At 38.9% G+C, this 23648-nt stretch overlaps 2 protein-coding genes across 3 annotated transcripts; one reads left to right on the forward strand and one right to left on the reverse strand.

The window, feature by feature from the left end:
- Window positions 1-339: 339 nt before the first annotated feature.
- Window positions 340-12838, forward strand: sult3st1 (sulfotransferase family 3, cytosolic sulfotransferase 1). Of its 2 annotated transcripts, XM_058770727.1 has the most exons (7): window positions 399-538; window positions 3528-3686; window positions 4082-4285; window positions 4428-4556; window positions 4683-4777; window positions 11030-11204; window positions 11293-12838. In XM_058770727.1, the coding sequence occupies exons 3-7, from the start codon at window positions 4165-4167 to the stop codon at window positions 11418-11420; spliced, it is 648 nt and encodes a 215-aa protein (XP_058626710.1). In that variant the 5' UTR covers window positions 399-538; window positions 3528-3686; window positions 4082-4164; the 3' UTR covers window positions 11421-12838. The 2 variants fall into 2 exon arrangements, with proteins under 2 accessions (XP_058626709.1, XP_058626710.1); XM_058770726.1 differs by lacking the exon at window positions 3528-3686 and having other exon boundaries at window positions 340-538.
- A 329-nt stretch (window positions 12839-13167) lies between these two features.
- eif3d (eukaryotic translation initiation factor 3, subunit D) lies at window positions 13168-22708 on the reverse strand. The gene is made up of 16 exons (XM_058770725.1): window positions 22561-22708; window positions 21308-21433; window positions 21140-21185; window positions 20876-21012; window positions 20707-20792; window positions 20543-20615; window positions 19524-19645; window positions 19297-19429; window positions 19031-19178; window positions 18190-18320; window positions 17990-18075; window positions 17556-17685; window positions 17333-17475; window positions 15854-16046; window positions 13365-13458; window positions 13168-13261 (listed from the first exon to the last, which is right to left on the reverse strand). The coding sequence occupies exons 2-16, from the start codon at window positions 21428-21430 to the stop codon at window positions 13248-13250; spliced, it is 1659 nt and encodes a 552-aa protein (XP_058626708.1). The 5' UTR covers window positions 21431-21433; window positions 22561-22708; the 3' UTR covers window positions 13168-13247.
- Between the last annotated feature and the right edge of the window lie 940 nt (window positions 22709-23648).

A 23648-nucleotide genomic window follows, 5' to 3' on the forward strand; every position in this document is an offset into this window, starting at 1 on the left:
CACCTGTTGCTTACTAACTTTTATGCTGTTTAAGAAATGATATTTTCTTTATTTAGAATTTATATATGCTTTATTTTCGAATCAATTGATTGATATTATTATATTTTAAACTAGTATTTCTCAAATATAAAATCACACTTTACCCATACAGTGTTCATGTTATTCTCTGTTGATGTTTAAATATGCCTTTTTAGTTATAATAATACTGTTTAATATGTGAAATTGACTCTATATTACTCTGTGTTAATATAATTAATTATTAACATCCAACCTGGGATGAAGAAACAGGCTGACGTCACTTTTTGCACACTAAATTCTGCTTCCACACTGATTCCAAAGGTCATCTGCTTTTACTGGTTTCTCCACATTGCAGGTGGAAAGAAGTGCAGCAGCATAATGGAAAGTCTTAGCGACTACCTATGTAAATATAAGGGCTATGTTTTTGCAAAAGGCGAAACCACCGCGGAGTACATAGACTCTCTTCAGCATTTTGAGATTCGTGACAGTGATGTTTTTTTGGTGACGTATCCCAAATCAGGTACGATTAAGAATTATTTCAACCTTTCCATTTAAAAATGTGTTTTTCTTGACATAAAACAATGTATTATACTGGGTTTCATCAAGGAGGGGCAATGATTACAGATTCTGTTACAGTTTTTCTCAATTGCTTAAACACATTTCTTGAAATTATGCCTCTTCTCTAAACTCTAAACACAAATCCATAACTTCTAACTCAATTCCCCAAACTTCCTATATTCAGGTCAAAATTAAGCTCTCCACTCAAAACAACTCAATCTTGCTGAAAAACCAAACTTTGCTCTCAGACATGATACACAAACCCTCAAAAACACACACACACTACAACATGTTTTACACACTGATGAGATCAATTCAAACCAATACTACAAAAACCAGTAATAAGTGTTGCTTGTGGTACTCCCCAAGTGTTTTATTCCTTAATTTAATGTACTGTAGAGTACAGTACAATACAGCAAACAAGAACAAAAATAATTATTCTGAACCAGCATCCCATCTTGGGTCTGGGACAGGCCAAAGAACCTCTTCAACATCACAGGCTATATTGGCCCTGGCCAGGCAGCGGGGGTAAAATCCTCTTGCATGCCTGATCCAACCCTGGCACGCATCAACTGAAATATCTGAGACTGCTTGTCTTCTTGCCCTTGCCCTTCCCATTCCTCTTGCTGTTCCATGTTGTCGTCATCCTCCTCCTTCTCTTCTTCCTCTTTCTCCTCCTCATCTTCCTCTTTCTCCATCTCCTCTTCCTCTCCATACTCCCTCTCCATTTCCCACTCTTCCTCTTCCTTCATTTCTTTCTCTACTCCCTACTCCTCCTCCTCCTCCTCCTCCTCCTCCTCTGTGGTGTCCTTGACCTTTTCCTTTACGTCTCTCTGGATCCATTGTTTCAAACCTGAATACAGTTTTTCTCAGTCGCTTTGGTGGATTTCTCGAATCTTCCTTACTGTAATATTTGCAAAGAAATATGTGCATTTCTCAAAACAATTCGTACAAACAGTACAAAATCTGTTTAGTTCATCTTTCAAAAGTAAGTATTTGTCAATGAACATATCATTGCCATCAGAATGAAAAGTCATTGTGTCATTGTTCACAAACAAGAAAGGCAAAATGCTTAGTCATGTTGTCAATATAACAGTGCACTCTGTTAGAGTTGTAAACTATGGCAATAGTTTAGATGACAGTTACTGTACTGAAATGCAGAAGGCTGCACTTCTTATGTATGCCATATATCCATTTCAAAAGTACAAATTTACACATTACTGTATGTGGGATATTGATATGATTCACAGACACAGATATGATTTGTCATTGTGAAATAGAAAAGAAAAAGAAATATGGGCACAAAGGTAAAAATAAAAATAAGAAAGTCCACTGTCAGAATTGGTAACTCTTGTGTTGTCCTTTGTCTGTATATGCTTTCCAAGTGAAGGTTCATGAGATGTACCTTTGAGCTATTTCAGAGTACTGGTTTGTCATTGGTTGATTTATATTCTCTTCATTGGTGAAAGTCAAGATTCACTTGAACAATTCATGGCAAATTTATAAAAAAGTCTAATAGAAATGTGTAGAAAATATGCTTGACAGTTTATGACAACTAGATCAACCATTTTGCATTTACTGTAATGATGATACGATGAACTAATGACTTGCGGTTTTGTATAGACAGAGCAGGCGATTGCCTAGGGCCTCGGGCTTTGAGGAGGGGCCTCCATAACCGTAACTTCCCCTATACGGGCAGAAATACTAGCCTCATTGTTCATTGGATATAGCTGAATTGTCACTCATCTGCAATTAAACCAATTAATGCTGCAGTTTGTTGCAATGTTGCTCCTAATGTAGGTGTGTGAGTTGTTGTCATCTATTTTGGAGTGATTGCAATATATTTTAAATATAAACTTGTTCTGTCGGTCAGCGTAATTTCTGGAAAGATCATTGACCGCTTTATTATGAGTTTAAAGGAGCGCGAGCGCAGTTGACGCGCCCAGACGAGACGCTTTGAATTTGCGCGTAAAATGCATGACATCGCGCCGGGAGCTGCTGACTAGCAAAATAGCTACAAACGTAAAAGCAGAGAAGTCTGTATTCAACGCAAATTCAAAGCAAACACACTAGAACATTTTTTTAAATGGTTTAAACAAAGGATCTCAGGTGTATATTCTAAATTCGGCTGATGATTTTACTGCTATAACATACGCTAACACTTATAATTTCAGTTTCAAATAACTAGCGATCATGTCTGTCTGTTCCACTTGATTTGTGTGTATATATATATGTCATATTTATGGTAACGATGCAATGCATAATATCATATTATTGATATTAATAATACGACAATATCTGTAGTCAATATTGATTAAATGGGAGGGGGAAATCCTGCCCATACCTAGCTAGGAAAAAAATGATAAAAGCACTTACTGAAATGGTATTCTGGAACTGTTATTCTAATAACAACAACAATAACATCTTCATCAAACAAAAAAGAGATTACCTTAGATAAAGTTTGATGAATATGTACATAGTACCGATCAAAAGTTTGGACCCATTAGCCTACTATTTTTAATGTTTTTGAAAGAAATTTCTTATGCTCGTCAAGCCTGCATTTATTTGATCAAAAATACAGAAACCCCCCCCAGTAATATTCAGCAATGATGTGTTAAATAGATAAAAAGTGACAGTAAAGACTTATATTGTTATAAAAGATTCATATTTTTATTTTTAAACATCTTTTTAAAAATTCTGAAAAAGTATCACAGGTTATAAAATAAACATTAAGCACTGTTTCTAACATTAATAATAAATCAGCATATTAGAATGATTTATGTAGGCTAGGTTTATGTGACACTGAAGACTGGAGTAATGGCTGATGAATCATCAGCATCATCGTTTTGCATCACAGAAACATATTTTAAAGTATAGTAAAATAGAAAATCATTATTTTATATTGTAATAATATTTCACAATATTATTGTTTTTGTCACGATTATCTGTAGGAAGGACGCTGGAAACATTTAACAGTCTTTAATACTGGAATCACAGGGGACACTCCACCACAGGAACACAGGAAACACACGACATCCAACAAGTAGACCTGACAAGGGAGAAACACACAGACAGGAACTTAAATACACAGGATAATTGCTTAAACACAGGTGCAGGGAATGAACACGACACAGACAGTCCAGACACCTGACTTTTTGTTTTCTGTATTTTTGATGAAATATGCTAAATCCAGGCTTGATGAGCATAATGTCTTTAAAAAATGATGATTACATGTCTTTAAAAAACATGTAAAATAGTAAGTTTTGTACTGTATAAGTATAAATATACAAAATATAAAGTTAAATGTTGGCGCTCATCGTTTTCTTAGGAAAAAGGTCTATAGATAAATAGACTGACTCCAAATTGAATAGATACTGCACTAGTAAACACCACATGTAACTGCCATGACAACTGGTCCCAGTCTCCCTCATTAACTTTGCTGCTAACTATAAAGATGTGTGTGTGAGATTTCTTTGGTTGTAACATACTGAAACATATTTTTCAGGTACAATATGGACACAGAATATCATAAATTTAATTTGTGAGGATGCCACAGACAAAAAAAAATTTCCCAACAATCTTGAGAAGATGCCTTGGTTAGAGTACCGTGAAGGCCGACCTGACTATTCCTTGCGCTCATCTCCACGGTTCTTTGCCACCCATCTCACACCCAGACTGATGCCACCAGGCCTTAGGGACAAGAAAGGAAAGTTAAGTATTTAGGCAGTCTCTTATGCAAAATGTAATAATTTCTTCAATAATAATGTTTTGTGAGCAAAGTCTATGTCAGCCATTTGTTTGGTAATAAAGCCTAAGATAAGCCTCACTGCTCTTCATGTGTTTTAAATAACAGATCGTGTATGTGCTTAGAAATCCAAAAGACAATGCAGTGTCATATTATCACTTCAGCCACGTCTGGGCCAAGCTTGAGACACCCAAGAGCTTTGAAGACTTTCTGCAGCAGTATCTGGCAGGAAATAGTAAGACTTACAGCACATTAGAATATTTTTAACATGTTAAACAAAAACACCAAATTCAGGACAATTTGTCTTTGTACAGTAGGTGTTACTTTAAACAGAATTATCAGTTAATACCTCATGTTTTAGTTGGTGGAGGATCTTGGTTTGATCATGTCCGAGAGTGGTACAGTAAAAGAGACCAGTACAACATCCTTTTCCTGTCATTTGAGGACATGGTCATGGTGAGTAATCACAGCCTCAAAATATGTCAAAAGCATTTGCAGGATGTTCTTTAAATGTGCCATACAATGGAAAGCTGTATTTATCTTGGCATAGTAAAATAATAAGAGTTCTGTACATGGAAATGACATACCGTGAGCCTCAAACACCATTGTTTCCTCCTTCTTATGTAAATCTTGTGAATAAAAAAGCCCACTGAAAAATAGGCAAATCAGAACATAACACCGACTGTGACGTAACAATCAGGATCACTAATAGTTATGCCCCCAACATTTGCATATACCCGCCCATTGTTCTAGGCCAGCTGCCAGCTGAACAATCAGAAGTTCTGCAGGTAACGTTATTGTGAAGAAACAAGCGAGGACAACAGCGAAAATGGCAGATCATGGAAATAAATGTTATGTTCCAGGCTGTGCAGGGGATGTGAAGTGCAGGGATGGGTTGGTGTCTGTATTCAGAAAGGCACAGAAAGCAAGTAACGCATTTTAATAAAATAATGTGAGCCACTAAAGGGACATGGTTAGCTCCTTGCTAGCGGTAGCCTGTTACATTGCAGTACATACAATTTCACTTACCACATAAACAGAGTAAGGAGAGATGACTGAGGATGATGGCGAATGATTTACAGATCCTGAGCACCACTGACAAGCATCTGATCTTGTAAAATGTGTGGGAAGTACTGCCGCTCCATAGTATAAACAGAGTTCGTGCAATTACGAATCGCGAAAGTAAAAAGCGATCATGCATTTGAAAGCAGTTTCAGTGCCCCGCATATTAATAGCAGCTCCCTGATGCCCGCATTTTATATACAGTATAATTACCCAACAATATAACTGAGAGAGAAAGTACTGAAATATATATTTTCCTCCCTGTGTTTGCTTCCTGCTGTGAGCTACTGAAATGAGCCGCACTGTGATACAGCCAATCAGAGCAGAGCTCAACATTATTATTCATGACCCTTCCAAATAAGCCAATAACAGACCATTTCATTCTTTTGAGAAATCCTAGGGTTGTAAATGCACATGTAAAACCATTTCTGGAGAATTTTTGCCCTTACCTAAGCCACATACCTTCTATGTAGATATCAGAGAATAATTTAAAATATTGTATCAATGCATTCTATGGCACCTTTAATCCAGAATATTTAGGGGTTCAAGCATGTAGTGCTAAAACCCTATTATAATTGTTAGAATGTCCAAACATCAACATTCTCCCCTAAAACTGATCAGGCAGACCAAACCATAAATTGTAGGGACTTGAAACTTGGAGGGATGATAGTACTCACACCGTCTACAACGTCACCAAGGCTCGCCTCAATCGGCCTGATGGTGGCACGACAGTGATCAAAAATGCTCACAACTCCTAAACCATTGTAGACTCAAGTGTCTTATATCGTTGGAATCCATGCCTCAGATTTGGCGTAATTTTGGGTATTTTGGATTTTTTGAAAAGGAATTTTTTGAGGACTCGCTCTCTCACTCATTCAAGGCGATATGGAGCCCCCGCTTCAGTGCGGCGACCTGCTATGAAGCGCTTCAGTCGCTCACCCACTAGCTAACAGTAAAGCGACCCCCGCCTCAGAGCGGCAGTGAGTCACATTATGTCCCGGCGTGCGAAGGCAAGGAGTCACCTGATGCCTCTGCGCAGAAAAGCGCGAAGGCGAGGAGTCACCTGATGCCCCTGAGCAGATGCCTCTGCACAGGGATCGGGCGCCACTCGCCCCGCCGCCCACACCGGTTAAAGAGCAGCAGACCACAAGATCAAGGTCTTCTTTGGTGCATGGCTCATCGCAGTGCAGGGTCGCCAGGCCCGCGAACGCTGCTGCCCCTCGCCAGGGATCGGGCGCCACTCGCCCCGCCGCCCACACCGGTTAAAGAGCAGCAGACCACAAGATCAAGGTCTTCTTTGGCGCATGGCTCATGGCGCATGGCTCATCGCAGTGCAGGGTCGCCTGCTGCCCCTCGCCAGGATGGATGTGCAGGAAAAAATGTAAGAGACCCGGGAAGAGGCGCCACGGCCAGAGGGGGATCCCGCAAGCTGTCTCAAATTGTTCAAATTGGTGTGATAGTGTATGTTCAATAAATGCATACATTTGAGCAAAAGAGCTCTTTCCTCCTAACTCAGTCAATACAGCGCCGCTCGCCCCGCCTCAGAGCGGTATAGAGCCACTGCCCACACGGGTTATGGCCGCGCAGCATTCGCTGGCGCATCCATCGACTGAGCCGCTAAAGCCGCTATGTCAGTTCCTGAGCGCGTGGAAAACTATTCAGAGAATCTCGCGCTGGTTACTCAGTGTGATGGAGCGTGGGTACGCCCTTCAATTCAGACCACCCTGTTTCAGCGGCGCAGTGCAGCCTCTTAACATTTTCTCAAAATGCCCTGGTCCTGAGACAAGAGCTGTGCAACCTGTTCGAAAAAGAAGCGATAGACCATTTAGACAAGCTGCTTTGTCACTTGGAATTCTTGAGGCTATGTGTGGATATGTGTAAGAGCATTCTCGGCCCGAGTCAGTATATAACGTATCTGGGAGTGTGCTTCGACTAAAAGCAGTGGAGATGCGTGCTCGCCTCTCTCGGGAGCGCTTGCCGCCATTTTGTCTTCCCTGCGCCATTTCAGACGGGGCAGTTTACTTCATATGCGTCAGCTGCAGTTTTGGCTGAAATCTCGAGTCCCTTGGATGGCGTGGACTTTGGGCTGTTTGGTCTCCCGCGGCTGCATCGAAGCTCTGAGGCTGTGGCGCAAAGATTGCTTCAGCCGGGGGGTTCCCCTGGGCTTTGTGACGTCAAGTGTCGTGGTCACAAGGGACACATCGACTCGAGGCCGGGGAGCAGGGTGCGAGGGCATGCCGGCTTCAGGGCTGTGGTCAGAACCTCAGAGCCGGTGGCGCATAAACCGCTTGGAGCTGGAAGCAGTGCTCTTAGCTCTAAAGGATTTTCGGCCGCAGCTGTAACAGCGGCATGTACTGATTCGCACCAACAACATGTCTGTGGTTTTGTACATAAATCATCAAGGAGGCGTACGATCAAAGGCTCTGAACAAGCATGCGAATCTCCTGCTATGGGCGGACCGTCACTTTCTCCCCATTAGAGCAGCGCACATCCCCAGTCTCCTGAACTTGGGGCGGACATGCTTTCTTCTTCAAAAAAAAAAAGAAGGAAAAAAAAAAAAAGAGTATTCCTCAAGGAGAGTGGAGGTTGCACCCCGAGTCGGTTCGGATGATTGAACCTGCTATGGGAGAGCGGAGATGGATCTGTTCACTACGAGCGAGAATGCGCATTGCCTGCTGTTCTTCTCCCTGCCTCACTCTCTGCTGAAGGGGGACGCGCTGACATCGCACTGGCCAGCAGCCAGGCTGTATGCGTTTCCTCCAATCAGTAGATTGCCACTGGTGTTATGCAAGAATCAGGGAGGAGGGGGCTTCGGTGATACTCATCGCCCCGAACTGGCCGAACCATCCTTGGTTCCCGGACCTGACAGAGCTGCTGGTGGCGCTGCCCTGCATTCTCGTGTGTTTGACACGCTCACGGAGGCGCGGGCACCCTCTACGAGGCGTTTGTATGCTCTGAAATGGAAAGTGTTTGTGAAATGGTGTCGTGATGTTCATATCGACCCGACTGCTTGCTCCGTGTCAGATGTTCTCTGTTTTCTATAATACAGGCTGGATAGTGGATCTCTACCATCAACACTGAAAGTCTATGTGGCCGCGATTGCCTCGTTTTGTTCCCCGCTGGGCAGGCAATCGATCGGTAGGCACGAGCTGGTGGTGAGTTTTCTTAAGGGAGCGGGGAGATTGTATCCCCCGCGCCCGCCTTCAGCCCCACCCTGGGACCTAGAGGTGGTGTTAAGAGCTCTTTCACAACTACCACTTGAGCCTTTAGTATCTGTTGATATGAAGGAGACATCTCTCAAAAGTGCACTTCTTCTTGCCTTCACTTCGGCTAAGCGTATAAGGGATTTACACGTGTTTTCTGTGGACAGCGACTGTATTCGCTTCGGACCCAGTGACTGCGGCATCACTCTCCGGCCAAGACCAGGCTACGTGCCTAATCACTATCTACCCCCTTCAGAGCGCAGACTGTTTCTCTGTCTGCCCTGTCTTCTGAGTCATCGATCGTCCTCACATGATGCGGACGCTCAGATTTCGGTGCGATTTGTGGATTTACATCGTCCGTTCGGCCAGCTTTCGGCAATCTGACCAGCTTTTCCTGTGCTATGGTGGTTGTGCGAAGGGCCGGGCCGTATCAAAACGGGGGCTTTTCCACTGGATTGTGGACGCTATCACGGCTGCTTATACGAGCCAAGGTTTGGAATGCCCCTTTCACATTAGGGCCCACTCAACAAGGGCTATCGCCGCCTCCTGGGCGTGGTCGAGAGGTATGTCTATTCAGGAACTATATGAGAATACCTTCGCCAGGTTTTACAAGCTGGACGTTCAGTCCTTGGCCTCCTAACTGCCATCTGACTTATTCACGTTTATGCTACCTCTATTCATGAGTTTGCTGCCTTGCACAGTAATTACTCTGCGCAGCCCCAATCAAGTCGACGATATCGCTAGAAATGAAGTGTCCCCAACTAAGCAAGCCAGAGGCGACAGCGACAAGGAACCAAAATTCCATCGGTGACAGAAATGGAGAAAAAAACCTTGGGAGAAACCAGTCAGGAAACTCAGTTGGGAGGCCAGTTCTTGTCTAGCTAGACGAAACTAGCGGTTTAATTTCAGGCTGCAGAAAAGGCAGATTGTGCAGAGGACTCATCTGGTTTCTGTGGTCTTGTGCCAACAGCCATCTAGGTGACAAGGTCTTCACTGTGGATCTGTCTCTGGGGCTCATCTAGTTGACATGGTCTCTGCTGACATTCAGGGCTGTAGAGGTCATCTCTAGGTGCTGATCCACCATCCGAACTGGATACGGACTGGATTTGGTGGCTACGGTGATCTCGGAATAAGAAAGAAACAGACTAATATTAGCGTAGATGCCATTCTTCTTATGATGTAACAAGTACATCGGGTGTTATGGGAAGTGTTCTCGAGCTTGAACTGATGGAAAAACTAACTTGAAGCTCGCAATTATGGTAAGGGGCATTACTTTTCCGATGCGTGCTTGTGGTGTTCAGCCAATCACAATGCACTGTCAGTTAGCCAATCAGAGAAGACTGCACTTGTTGGAAGGAGGGGAATCAGAGTAGACTGCACTTGTTGGAAGGAGGGGCTTTGTAGAAAACAATGCGTTTGAGAGAGGCGGGGCATAGAGGAACTATAATAATGTACATTATTTGAAAAATAATGTGTTTTTTGAACATTAAAGCATGTCAACATATTCTGTTACACCAAATACACAAAATAATGATCTTTAAAATAGCATCATATGACCCCTTAAAAAAAAAAAAAAAAACACCTCTGGTCTCCTTCCCTGCGTATCGCCAAAGTCGCAGCATCATCATTAGCCATTACGCTTTTTTGGCTAAAGGTTTGCCTTCTTGGTTGGCTAATTGGCTTGCCTTCCAATTTGGTTTGACTCATGGTCCTAAAGGTCCGTAAGAATTTTGAAAGAAATCGGTCACCAGGTGGCGCTAACGAGTTTTAGACCTCTGTAATCATGTGGTGTTTCACATGTCCACACAACATTCATAGATCTCCTCATTCTGAACAACTTTGCCTCAAGAACCACTGCTGTCAATCAAATCGTTTAATAGTCATTATTATGACTTTATTAAAAAAAAAAACTACTTTTGCGAACTAGTCCTAGGTTTTTCACTCAACCTCAATAAAACTACTGCAGTACAATTCTCTGGACTCTGTAGATCAATAATTATCAAAAAAAAAAAGAAAAAAAAAAGTAAACTTTTGAATGTTACCTTTTGGGTAAAGCGTAATTTGAAAAAGGGGCATGGCCAAATATACCCAAAAACCTATAAATCCTAAACAAAAACTCAAAAGGTCACAAAACTAGATGAGCTCATGTGATTGGTGATTCTAAACAAGCATGCAAGTTTTATGGAAATCAGACCATAGATGGCCTTATAACAGCCATAAATATTAATAAACATATTTCTATTGAAAATTACGTGGAATTGCAAAAAAACTTTTTATTTATTGATTTAGCTGGTTACAGGCTTGTTAAATAATACACAATTTCTTTTTGCTAATGCGCTTAAATGTCTTAAAGCAATTCAACCCTGGTAATCGCTGCTTGCAGCTATATTTTATATTTATATTTATACATTCCTTACACTGATGTATTTGGCACCACGTTCAGGATCTCAGGACAGCAGTGGAGAAAATCTGCAAGTTCTTGGGGAAAAATCTGGATGACGCTGCTATCGCACATATTGTGGAGAAGGCCACTTTTAAAAATATGAAGAAGGACCCGAGGGCAAATTATGAATTTGTTCCTGGAGATCGACTGCTTAAGCCCCAATTCATGCGCAAAGGTCAGTGTTCAAAGATTACAGTCTTGGAATGTGTAGACAGGTTGTATCCTTCACTTATTCTGTTGTTTTAATTGGTTTGCTGTTGCAGGCACAGTAGGAGATTGGAAGAACACATTCACTGTGGCACAAAATGAAATGTTTGACCAGATCTTCAAAGAAAGAATGAAAGACTTACCACTGAACGTCATCTGGAACTTGGACCCCAAAACAAACTGAAAACATTCACAAAACAAAAGAACCAGCATGTCTTGCCACTGGACATTAAACACTGTTTTCTAAACATTGTTCTCTCACCCCCAACCCCCACAACAATTGGACCGCTGGAAACAAAACAAAACCTCCTCGTGTGTGTGCTCCATAAATCTTAAAAGCCTGATATATCAAGTATGACATTCATCATCAACAACAAAAAACATATATACAAAATTTTTTTTTGTTTTTATTTTGCCTAAAAGTTCAGTAAAGTGTTCCACTTTAACAAATTGGATTTTTGTTTAAAGTCTGCATGAAATCAAAATTGACTTTATTAGCGCACATTGCTAGTCTTGATGTGAACAATTAATCTGTGCAAGTTAATCTGGTGAAAAAATTTGTTTGTTTTGGTAATCTTTAATCAAAATTTGAACATTTACTTCCACTCTGAAATGGCATTACTTCTCTGATGACATCAGTTTGACGGCTTGGGCAGAATATCCTTAAACACACCCCTCCAACCGTCAGGTAAAAAAAAAAAAGAAGCAAATTCTGCCCAAGCCATCAAACTGACATCATCAGAGAAGAAATGCCATTCCAAATGATCAGATTTGTATTAAAGATTAGCAAGACAAACAATTTTTTTTTTTTTTCAGGATTAACCACAGATTAATTGTTCACTTTAAGACTAACAATGTGCACTAAAATAATAAATATTGTAAATTTTGATTTCATGCAGACTTTAAACTAATGTGACCCTGGACCACAAAACCAGTCATAAGGGTCAGTTTTTTAAAAAAAACTGAGATTCCTACATCGTAAGCTTTCCATTGATGTATGGCTTGTTAGGATAGGGCAATATTTAGCCAAGATAAAACTATTTGAAAATCTGGACTCTGAGGGTACAAAAAAACAAAAAAAATGTAAATATTCTAAATCTAAAATAAAATCGCCTTTAAAGTTGTCCAAATTAAGTTCTTAGCAAAGCATATTACTAATCAAAAATTAAGTTTTTAAATATTTACGGTAGGAAATTTACCAATTATTTTCATGGAATATGATCTAAATTAATATCCTAATGATTTTTAGCATAAAAGAAAAATCTATAATTTTGACCCATACAATGCATTTTTGACTATTGCTACAAATATACCCGTGCTACTTATGACTGCTTTTGTGGTCTAGGGTCACATATTTTACATGGAAGACTTTACAGGTTTAAGCTGCTTTCAATACCAAGTAATGTTTATTGAGCATCAAATCATCATATTAGAATGATTTCTGAATGATCATGTGACACTGAAGACCGGAGTAATGATGCTGAAAATTCAGCTTTGCAATTAGGAATAAATTAGACAAATATATTCAAATAGGAAAGTTATTTTAAATTGTAATATTCCATGTTTGTGTGATCAAATAAATGCAGCCTAGGTGAGAATTCATATAGATGTATGCATTTCATAGACACTTCAATGTTTTTTTTTCTGTTTTGATCAAATAAATGCAGCCCAGGTGAGAACACATTATGCATTTTAAAGACACTTCAAGATACACATTTCATCATCATGTTTGTTCCCTGGGAATCAAACCCATGGTATTAGCATTTCCAACACAATATTTTAACAATGGAGATTAAATACTGAGATTTATCAGCATGAGTTCTTAAAAGGGCCATTTATATTGCCCTCAAGCTTCAGAATCTAATATATAAAACAAATAAGGCAGTAAAACCTAAATGTGCTCATTATTAAACAGACACATCACCACAGTGAATGAATAATCAATTATGTTTATTCAGCTCTGACAGCATTGAAACACATAATACCAGCAGCTGTGGTAGTTAATGATGCCTTAATTGTCTTCATCTGTTGGGGGAAATTAAAAGTGCATCAGAAACAGAGGTAACCAGACAAAAACAAAAAATTATGGACAAAGGCACTGAAGTGAGAAACAATCCATTATCCTCACCCTCTTCATCTTCTTCCTCGTCCTCATCATCCTCTTCTTCATCTTCATCCGAGCTGAAAGTTCCATCAGGCAGGCTGTACACCCTAATTACTTGCTGTTAGGGACACACACACACACACAAAAAAAAGTTGTGCATTAATAATAAATAATAATTTAAGTCGCCAAGGTGATTCCTACTGGCACAGTATTGCAACTAAAATTAACACCAATACCACGCAGTGCATTTCATTTCTACTCAGGAGCGTTCATAAATAATGTTTAGATGGGTTTTAAATGTAAATATACACTTGGAGCTTCCTGCTTTGTTGCAGTATATCAAATATCTCAATTCTGCAATTCAACAGACTTGAAACATTTACATTTAGTCATTTAGCAGACGCTTTTATCCAAAGTGACTTACAAATGAGGACAATAGCTATGTTTCCGAAAAAGTCATGTGACACTGCGCTATGAGACGGGATAACTTGACTAACCAGCGAACCGATCTCATTCACAGCATCTGTGGTGTTTTTGTCATTCTGAAATGCCTGAGGAAAGTCTGTCATCGAAGTATTTCTGTATAATTACTGTCTTACATGACTGCATTCCCAAACAGCAGACATCCATCTCCGACAGCAATGACTGCATTATTGCGTTACATCTGCTCGCTCTGAGGCACAAGTAATTTATTATATATGAAAGTTATTATATACAGTGGCTTCTCCTAGTTTTCTTAGAGATATTTAGTGCCAGTTTATCAGGAAGTGACGATTTTGTTCTCTTTGACTCGTTGGATGGAAACGGTGCTTTATTCGCAAATGTTTTATGCGATATTCCAGTTTTGCACATAAGTTAAATGGGTTATATGATGCGATTTCAAGTTTTCCTTTCTCTTTGGAGTGTTACAAGCTGTTTGTGCAAGTTTAGTCTTGCCTTGAAGTTGCAAAGATTAAACTCAAAACCAAAGAGATAGGGCTGTGCAATTAATCGTATTCGATTATCATGTGCATCTCGTCAGTAAAGCCGGTTTCGTGATTAGCAGTAAATCGCCATCACCTGCTTTCAGATGGAGCGGCAGTTAATAAACAGAGTCGTAGTCCACTGAAAAGCTGCGCTAAACCACGTTCATAATTGAAGGCGATTCGTCTTCGATTATGAACGCGATATTGCCTAGCTTGTAAGTGAACTATGGCTCTGTGTATTAACTGCCGCTGCATCTGAAAGCAGGAGTACACAACTAGAAATCAGTGGTTAAGTTATATTTACAACACTGTTCCAGAACAGTTCAACCCAAATATTAGAGTGTGCAGCGCATTTTACGGAGGAATATTTCCTGAACCTGGGTGTAGCCTGCCAGCTATGCTCAAAGACTGTTTTTATAAAGTGGGGCAATTCCAACTTTTCAAGGACGGTCTGGCACTTCTGACTCACAGCCTGTAAGTATGTTTTCATATTTAAAGAATTTGCCACTGATGATTCAAACTAGAGGTCCTCTCGGGTCCTAATTTTTTTTAAAAGATAAACACGACCCGAGACAGACCAGATGAAATTAGACCCAAGTCCGACCTGACCGCATTTATTTTCGAACCCGACTGGACCCGAACGTAAACGCCATTGACGTGTGCACATCCTGCAGCCCCGCATTGGTCCGTAAAAATCCTGGGGTCCTGCTGACTGATTTGGCCGCTGCTCCATTACTTTCATTCAGTTTATTTACTTATTAGCCTATTACTTTATATTTTTGCCTGCCTGATGGCTACATGTTATTTCTGAGTTTGGCTTTCAATTGTAACCAGTGGATTTGAAATATAAACGTGATAGTTTTATAAAAATTAAATTGATAGGTTAATAAATCACGGATTTGTCTGCAACGTTATTTACCTCATCTCCGGTGAAGGGCTTCTGCACACAAAAATTTCCTGATGGATCTCATATCTATAAGATGGATTTCTGAGGTTACAAACGTATGTTCCTTTTTTACGTGCGTTTCTCAAAAATTTATTTAACGCATCTGGGAAAGTTTAAAAGAATTTAGGTCTAATCGGGTCCATTTGGGAAAAGCACATTTATTTTAATTACCCGAGATCTGAGGCTGCTAATACCGAACCCGACCCGTGTCCGAGGCACTGGTAGAAGTTTTGGACCCGAACCCACTCGGGTCTTGGGTCGGACATCAGGTTTTCGGATCCAAGTGGACCCATGAAGATCTCTAATTCAAACACGAGTTTTGAGCAGTGTAGAGTAGCGCTTGTTGTTTGTCGTTTATAAATAATAATGTTCTTTTTAGCAACGTCATATGACCCCTTTAAATTCGAATCTTTGGATGGAAACATACCTAATGGAAGCAATCAAAAATCAACAAGAGCACAATGATATGCAAGTGCTATCGCAAGTCTCAGTTAGCCTAATGTAGTACACGAAGCAAGGTTTTTTTTTTTTTTTAGAATTAAAATGATAAATTAGAATTTTTTTTTTTTTTTTTTAGAAACCCAGTACAGCTTCCTCCTTGCCTTATTAGGGTCTTTAAGGATGAGGTATTTGCCCTCCTCCAGCTTGCGACAGATGTCGATCACACAGCGCAGGATGCCCCAGGCATTCTCCATGCTCAGGTTAATTTGGCTGGCAAACTCGTTGGGCTTGAACTGCTGTGTGCCCAAGACGACATGCCTAGATGAGTCCTTGACATGATAACGGGAGACGTACCTAAAAAAAGAACAATATGCAGTGAGAAATCAGATAGGAAATTACTTGGAAAAAAATCAACATCACGCTAATATAATGAGCATTATGAAGTTTCTTTATTAACTATTTATTAACTTTTATTAGGGTACAAAAAAAAAAAAAAAAAAACAGGAGGACATGATGGTATTTACTATTTTTGCACACCAGAGGCTTTTAAATGAATTGTGAATCTAAAATATGTGTGTTAGAGAACGTACAAATGGTTAACAGTGTTTATGTCCTATCAGTCCGTCAGAAAAAAACTGTTCTGGGCTTTTTTTTTTTTTTTTTTTAGCTAGTTACTTAGTTGTTATTCTTGGCTGGATAACTAACAGGATTTAAAAGCCCTTTAAAATTAAATATGTACACAGTTTGGTTTAAATGAAAGTACAGTTAAATTTTATCTCCTGTATAAACTTTACAATAAGATACCATTCATTGACATGACTTCATGTTATTATCCAACATCAAATTACAGTGAGTGAACAATATATTTAATTAATAAACATTAATTAATGTTTGTGAATGCTATTTAATTAAAACACTCAATCATTCATGTTTGTTCATTGTGCATTAAATAATTTTAACAGATTCAATATTTGATTTTATATATTAGTACATTTTTAAATTAACCCCAAGAAGAATAATTGCTATATAACTATTGTTTATCGATAGGTCATGTTATCTAACAAATGGAATCTTATTGTAAAGTGTTTTTAATACTACAGTTTCCTTCTATTTGATATACACGTGTCTTAAAATATATGTAATATTATCTAAATTTATCATAAAAGCTGAGGTTATTTACTGAAAAGTTATATTTTAGCTGGAGTCAATGATCTAATGTTGCATTTGGTCAGACTCAGCCCATTGATTTACTTATATTATGTTATATTTTCCTTTTACAGCTGCAGGCTGAGGAAGATCATGAAGCACACCAGCAAACCCTAAAGCAGACAACAGTTTTTCCAGCGGCAGCAGAAATTTGACGACAAACTTTTGGGTGAAACTTGTTTACTTCCCCATACTTTTACTTGTGGAAAAACTTTAAACAATTTAAAATAAGCATAAAGAATGGCATTGATTTTTGTACAGTTTATTTTTGTTTAACATTAATAAAAAAAGTTTTTTTTTTAATTGGCATGTTTTTGTGTTTTGATTTGGTACCCGAAATTGGTACAGAGAACCGTGGATTTTCACTGGTATTGGTACCGAATACTGAAATTTTGGTACCGTGACAACACTAGAAACGGTTATATGCTACTCACCCTAACTTGAGGTACTCAGATCCCGCGAGAATAGCACAGCAGGTCCAACGGGCCAATTTGTAACTGTTGTTCTTCAGCTCTGTGGCCAGAACCGCTCCTCTCTGGGAATCCAGTTTCTGTCTCCAGTCCACTCCGTTGCAGTACTGTAAAGAACACAGAATTAGATCACCTGTATCTCTGAAACGACCAAATTCAATTATCCAGCTCTCTTTCTGAGTCTTACTCTGGAGTCCCACTCATTCAGGGTCTTGACATTGATGAAAGAGACTTCTCCGTTTGCGCCGGTCATCACTCCATCATGCTCACAGCGCACAATGAGGTCAATGTCATCCCCGAGCTTCCACCTCCGGTACCTGAGAATCAGTCAGATAAGGTCACTATTTCGAATTTTACATACTTTGTTAGCAATTAGTAATCCCTTATAAAATATGTAAATATATAATCCCTTATAATACGCATCATCATTCTTAGGCTGTTCAAACAGCACTCAAATATATCACAACTTTAGGCTCAAACACCATGTAAATTCTGCAACAAAACAAGTCAAACCTGATTTAAAGCTACATAAGGAGAAAAAAAAAAAAATAGTAAAGAAAAACATTTACCATGAACAAATTTCATGGTAAATGTTATCTATTTATAAAGCTCAGCACAAACCTGTAGGCAACAGATGCCACCTCACTCTTCTCCGTGTCCTCCTCAACAAATGGGTTAGGATTGGGGAACTTGTACCTCTCTCCTCCCTGACACCAAAGCAACAAAAAAAATATTCACACAAATATCTTTGTCTGAAATGGAATATGGATCATTCATGAATCGTTTTAATGGCCGGTTTACTGTGGAAAACACAAGCGTACCATTCTGAGGCACTGCTGGCTGAAGTTGTGGTTGATGTAGGTGGCCTCCATGGCCAGGTTTCGGGGGGAGTTGAGGGAACTGCCCTCGTCCTGAGGCGGCTCATTCGCAGTCTCACTCACAGTAAGCAGGTCTATCAGGGAGAAAATGTTTAAACTTTAAAACTGCACACATGCACAGATATTGCTTTATGCAACAACACCACACATAATTGAATTATCAGGGCTTGACAGTTTTTTTTTTTTTACCAGTAATCAGTCATTTTCAATGACCCAACTAAACAATTTCAAGTATTTTTATCTCTGGCATAAATGTTGCTAAAAATAAAAATATTTCTAACATTTTCATTTTTGCAACATTTGAAGTCAGATAAATGTTTTTCAATAAATGTTTAAGGTTAGAGTTAATAAACATCTGTAATTATTTTTAAATATATCTAATGAAATAAGCCTGTAAGTTCTACAATTTCCAGCTTTCATTGCAGATTAACCTAACACCATGACAGTTATATTTCATAAACATGAAGATGACATGATTCATAAAATTTCTTACATTCAGTATTTAGAATGACTGATAGTGCCAAGATTTATATATATAAAAAAAAAATTACAAATTTGGCAAAACCTCATCTGTTAGCCAGCTTGATACCTTTACTTTGGTGACATATTTAGAAATCTGCTGAATTTGCAAATAGACTGCTCAAAAACTAGTAATGAATAAATTCATGTAAAAATGAAAAGCACTCTTGCGTTAAATCAGAATATGGCCAGCATAAAGACTCTACAGCCTTTGACATCCATCGAAATGAGGCACACTCATCTGAAGTACATGCTACATGCTTACCAAAATCAGAGTTGTCTCTCTTGTCAAAAAAGAGCTTGTTTCCCACACGTTGAACGATGATATCCCAGGAGTTCACTGAGCGTGTGCAGCACATCAGAGTTGCCAGGATGGCATCAGTGGCAAACACATTGCCCTGGGTTTTTGCCAACTGTGGATGTCATTTTCAGAACAAAATAAATTAGCATTGCCACTTACAACATATATAAGATTGTCAGGCACAAGCAGTGGCAACTGAAGTGATCGTGTGCGAGTGTGCATTGGAGTACCTTGCGGATCACAGGGTCATCAGTGGTGGTAACGGTGTGGAAGATCCTCTTGATGCTCTTGAGTGGTTTTTCATTGCGTGTGGTGACGCGATCGAAAGCCTTGTCGTAGTGCTCAAGAGCTCCACAGCACTCACTGAGAAAAAGAAAGTCAATGAAGGACTCCCTCGAGAGCAACACGCTCGTACAAAATGATCTGTCAGTGACATGAGTAACGTCAGAGTGCTTACATGTCAGCCGGGTCGGCCACATCCATGTATCTCATTTTCATGAGTCTGGGGAAGTCCATCTCCTCCTTCACCTCCCAGTCACTGCGCACCTCCACAGAGGAGTCCCTGGGCTTGAGCTGGGCCTGAGGTCACGGGAGAAGAGTCCCAATGAATGTAGAATCATATTTAGCCAAGGACAGTGCAGGAAAGTGAAAAGCACCAGGAGTTTTGTATCCAGTTGATACTGAAACTCAATACTAAAACTAGGGGTGGGCAATATGACTAAAATCTTATGACAAAGGGAATCATTTTATTTCATGATAACTATCACAATATAGTTATTTTTGCTTGAACTAATTTGTTACACATTGGTTACACTTTACTTTGAGGTGTCCTTGTTACAGTGCAATAATACATTTAAGTACTGAATAATATTAATTAACTACGTGTACTTTATGGTTAGGATTAGGGTTACTTGCATGTAATTATGCATAATTTATTATTATAGCAAGTACATTTAACGTGTAACATTACCAAATTTTTCATATAAATTTCATAATTCGACTAGGAAATTGGTACAAAAACATAGCAAAAACTAATGCTAGTCTAAGTAAAGCAAATTTATTAAAAAAAATAATAATTAAGCTTATTTAAAACAAATAGACAGTAATAAAATAGGAACAAAAACTGTACCAACAGAAACTAATTATGAGCAATAGGACAAATAAATACAACAGAACAAAGACGTGAATGAAACAGTACTTTAAGTTTTTCAGGAAAGTCTAGCTATCAGAAATATGAAATACTTCTAATCATCAAATGCTAAAACAAAACATCATAGGTTTCACTGTACGAATTAAATATAGATTGGGGGGGATGAATGAAGTCAAATACTGAAAGACGACGATGGTAAAACACGACTGGTAGTAACTGTGCAAAAAAATTAAGACTGAGATAAGAAAATTACAGTGGAGGTGAAATGCTGTGGTGCTGGAGATCTAAGAAAAAATGAAATGAGATGAAACAGATGAATTTCATACCTGCGACTTCTGATCCCACTTCTGCCGAACTCCAAATTGCTTCTGGAATTTCTTCTGCAAGCGCATTCGATCCCTATTCCGAGAAAGATAAGGGTGAGTGCATGTTGACAGGTCACAACTAAATGTTTTAGTGTTTTCCCCTCTACTGGGTAAGCAGAACTCACCTTTCCTTCTGCTTGGCGCTCTTAGGCAGGGTCTGCATGTTGAACTGAGTAAGTGTCCTGCGATCTTTGTCTCTCCGAAGATTCCTCTGTAAAACAGAAGCACAACATATGATAAAGACTTAGAAATGAAAGAACATGGAGATAAAGAGAGAGGTTTTAGTGAACCCACCTGAGCGAACCGCATACGGTTCCTCTGATAGGCGGTCTTCTGAGTCTTGGCAGTATCCACCAACTGGAAGCTGGTCTCATCCTCCTCATGGAAATAAGCATACTGACTGCCGCCACCAAACTGAGATGAGTATTTATCTAAACAGAACAGAGAACAACCATTCTGACTGATAAGTGACTTTAGCAAAAAAGAAAGGTCATTTTGCCCAATAAAGCAACTGCTCTTGGGTGAACACAAATAAAAAATAAATGTGCAAACACTCACTTGTATATCTCTTATCCTGGTATGTTGCACCAGTCCAGTCGGCTACCTGTGTACAAAAATAATTACAATTAACTTTTTTTGAAAAAAAAAAAAAAATTATGATCGTCATAATAGGATTTAGATAGCAAACGTAATAGGATTGAGCAAGGAATATTAAAGAGAATTCACCTTTCCCAGTCGGTCTCCCTTACTGAAAGGCTGGTAGGGCATGTCTTTAAATTTCTCAGGAACAGCACAAGGACCCCATCCTGATGGGTTGTCCTGGATCACAGGTGCATGGAACTTAGCCATTGCCTTAAAAAAAACAAAAAAAAACAACAACAATTAGTGGTATAAAATAAGGCACCACTTAAGAACATTTCTATATATTATATTTGATAAATATACTTCTATTCTCCCTTCTGTCTCTTATATCTCGATATTATAACACTGGATTTTGACTAAGCATTACCAACATAAGCAGTAAATTAAGTGCAAAAAGTAAAGCTGTTGTATGATAGCATATTATGACACAATATAACGATACACAACGGATGAACAGTATGGCCTACTGTTAACAATAATAAAAGCAGAACTACAAAAAAATAATAAAAACAACTATGTAATAAATGTTGTGTTAGGTAAGCAGGTATTTAAATAAAAATTATAATAGTCTTAACATGGCTTTTATCATTGAAAAACAAATGCAATACCCAACACACTACCTATTATTATTTATTTTTTTAACATCCGACCCCTTTTTATTCACATTCTCTTGTACATACTGTATCTGTATATAGATTATTTTGTTTATTTTGTCTATCTGTGTCTTTCCAGCTCCACGTCTATCTGCAAAGCCGGTTCCGGACACATGACCTAAAGCGTTGTTCTCATTGGTCACTGGTCAGACAAACAAGAAAAATCGAAATACGATACAAAAAGAATGTTATTGAATAAATTCGAATAATAAGAATAAATTGGTTAGAACGAAAAATAGCACTTGGAATGAACAGGACTTCGGATGCTCGCTCTTATATCAGTGAGTGTGGCCACAGTACAGTAGCATTTCTACGACATCCTCCAAGATTTTACGAGCGGCCATGATGAAAAGTCTCACCGCTATCGCTAAGTCACACACAAAGAACCCTTCTCTCTCCCTTTGACTTTTTTTTTTTTTTAACATTTGTAAAAGGCATATGTTATTACTCTACGAAAGTCACTGGCACTGTGTCAACAACAGAGTCTGACTGATAAACAGCAGCGCGGAAGGAATGAGCGCGTAAATCAGCTGATGCATTCAGTAGCGTTAGCAGCAGCGCACATGCTTCCTCTCATTAAACGAGAACTAACTGATCTCAATCATTTTCCGCGAGTTTCAGCTTTTCGCGTTTGCTCTTGACTGGTATAATACGCTATCTGAGATCATATCACGCAAAACATACCTTCACTGGAGTACAAATTCGTGTTGATTCAAGGATGCACGACTACTCCCAGACGGTGAGGTGAGAACCCGTGCCGTAAAGGAACGCGTCACTCCAAATTTACGACACTTCACAAATAAAATAAGAGTCTGCCGTATTTGCGGATGTCTCAGAAATGAAAGCTCACATAGGTTGTAAGAGGAAGGAACGATTTAGACGTGTAAAATTAGTTTTAATTAAAATTATTTACATTCACCTTTTTCATGTTGAATTAATCTTGGACGTTAGAGTGTGAATGTAGAAATCAGTAGCCTGAATGCACAAACAAGCAATCCACTTTTTAAACCACTCAAGTATAAATGGATCATAAGTCTGTGCATTACACATCTTTACTACATATGTTTAAAGCCAATGTCCCTGACTTATTATTTGTTGGATAAAGAAATTATCTCTATTGACCTCACCTGTGGTTTGGTAAAGATTTAAGGAGAGAGATATTCATCTATTTTTATCATCAATGGGAGGAAAGATGTGTGCGAAGCAGTCTTTTAGAAGACTGTTATAAACGGACGGACGGACAGACGGATGGATGGACGTATAGACAGACAGATAGATAGATAGATAGATAGATAGCTTTCCAAAGGACCTTTGTGGCATTTTAGGTCATTAGTTTGCTAAAGCCCCAATGTAATCCTTTTTGTTGTTGTTGTTGTTTTTTTTGGACATGTAAGTCATTCCTGGTATTCAGTGCCTTGTTTTGTGTCCCTAGTAAAAATCATGGTCTCATTGCCTTAAAATATTGTAAAAATGTTAATACTTTCTTTCTTAAACATAAAATAACCTAATTTGAATGTTAGGAATACTGAAATTAATTTAGTTAGTTATAGTGAGTGAGTGAGTAAGTTAGTTATTGAAACATTTACACCATTTGAAACCACCAGATATCACAACTTTTCCTGGCTTCTCATTTCTCATCTCATTTTCATTATACTTACTATGATCCCCCCCCCCCCCATTCTTTTTTATGTATATGTTGTTCTATCAAGTTGGTGTATCAGTTTTTCTTGTTTTTTTTTTCAATGACTGAATTTATTTTAACAACTATGAAT

This window comes from Onychostoma macrolepis, chromosome 03, assembly GCF_012432095.1.
Source record: "Onychostoma macrolepis isolate SWU-2019 chromosome 03, ASM1243209v1, whole genome shotgun sequence".
NCBI lineage: Eukaryota > Metazoa > Chordata > Actinopteri > Cypriniformes > Cyprinidae > Onychostoma > Onychostoma macrolepis.

Coding starts and splice junctions, on each gene's coding strand:
- eif3d (XM_058770725.1), bottom strand. CDS start 21,430: ATGGCTAAGTTCCATGCACCTGTGATCCAGGACAACCCATCAGGATGG. Junction 19,179..19,296: donor ATGACCCTGTGATCCGCAAG/GTACTCCAATGC, acceptor TGACATCCACAG/TTGGCAAAAACCCAGGGCAA. Junction 17,476..17,555: donor TGAATGAGTGGGACTCCAGA/GTAAGACTCAGA, acceptor TGTTCTTTACAG/TACTGCAACGGAGTGGACTG.
- sult3st1 (XM_058770726.1), top strand. CDS start 397: ATGGAAAGTCTTAGCGACTACCTATGTAAATATAAGGGCTATGTTTTT. Junction 4,557..4,682: donor GCAGTATCTGGCAGGAAATA/GTAAGACTTACA, acceptor CTCATGTTTTAG/TTGGTGGAGGATCTTGGTTT. Junction 11,205..11,292: donor GCCCCAATTCATGCGCAAAG/GTCAGTGTTCAA, acceptor TTGCTGTTGCAG/GCACAGTAGGAGATTGGAAG.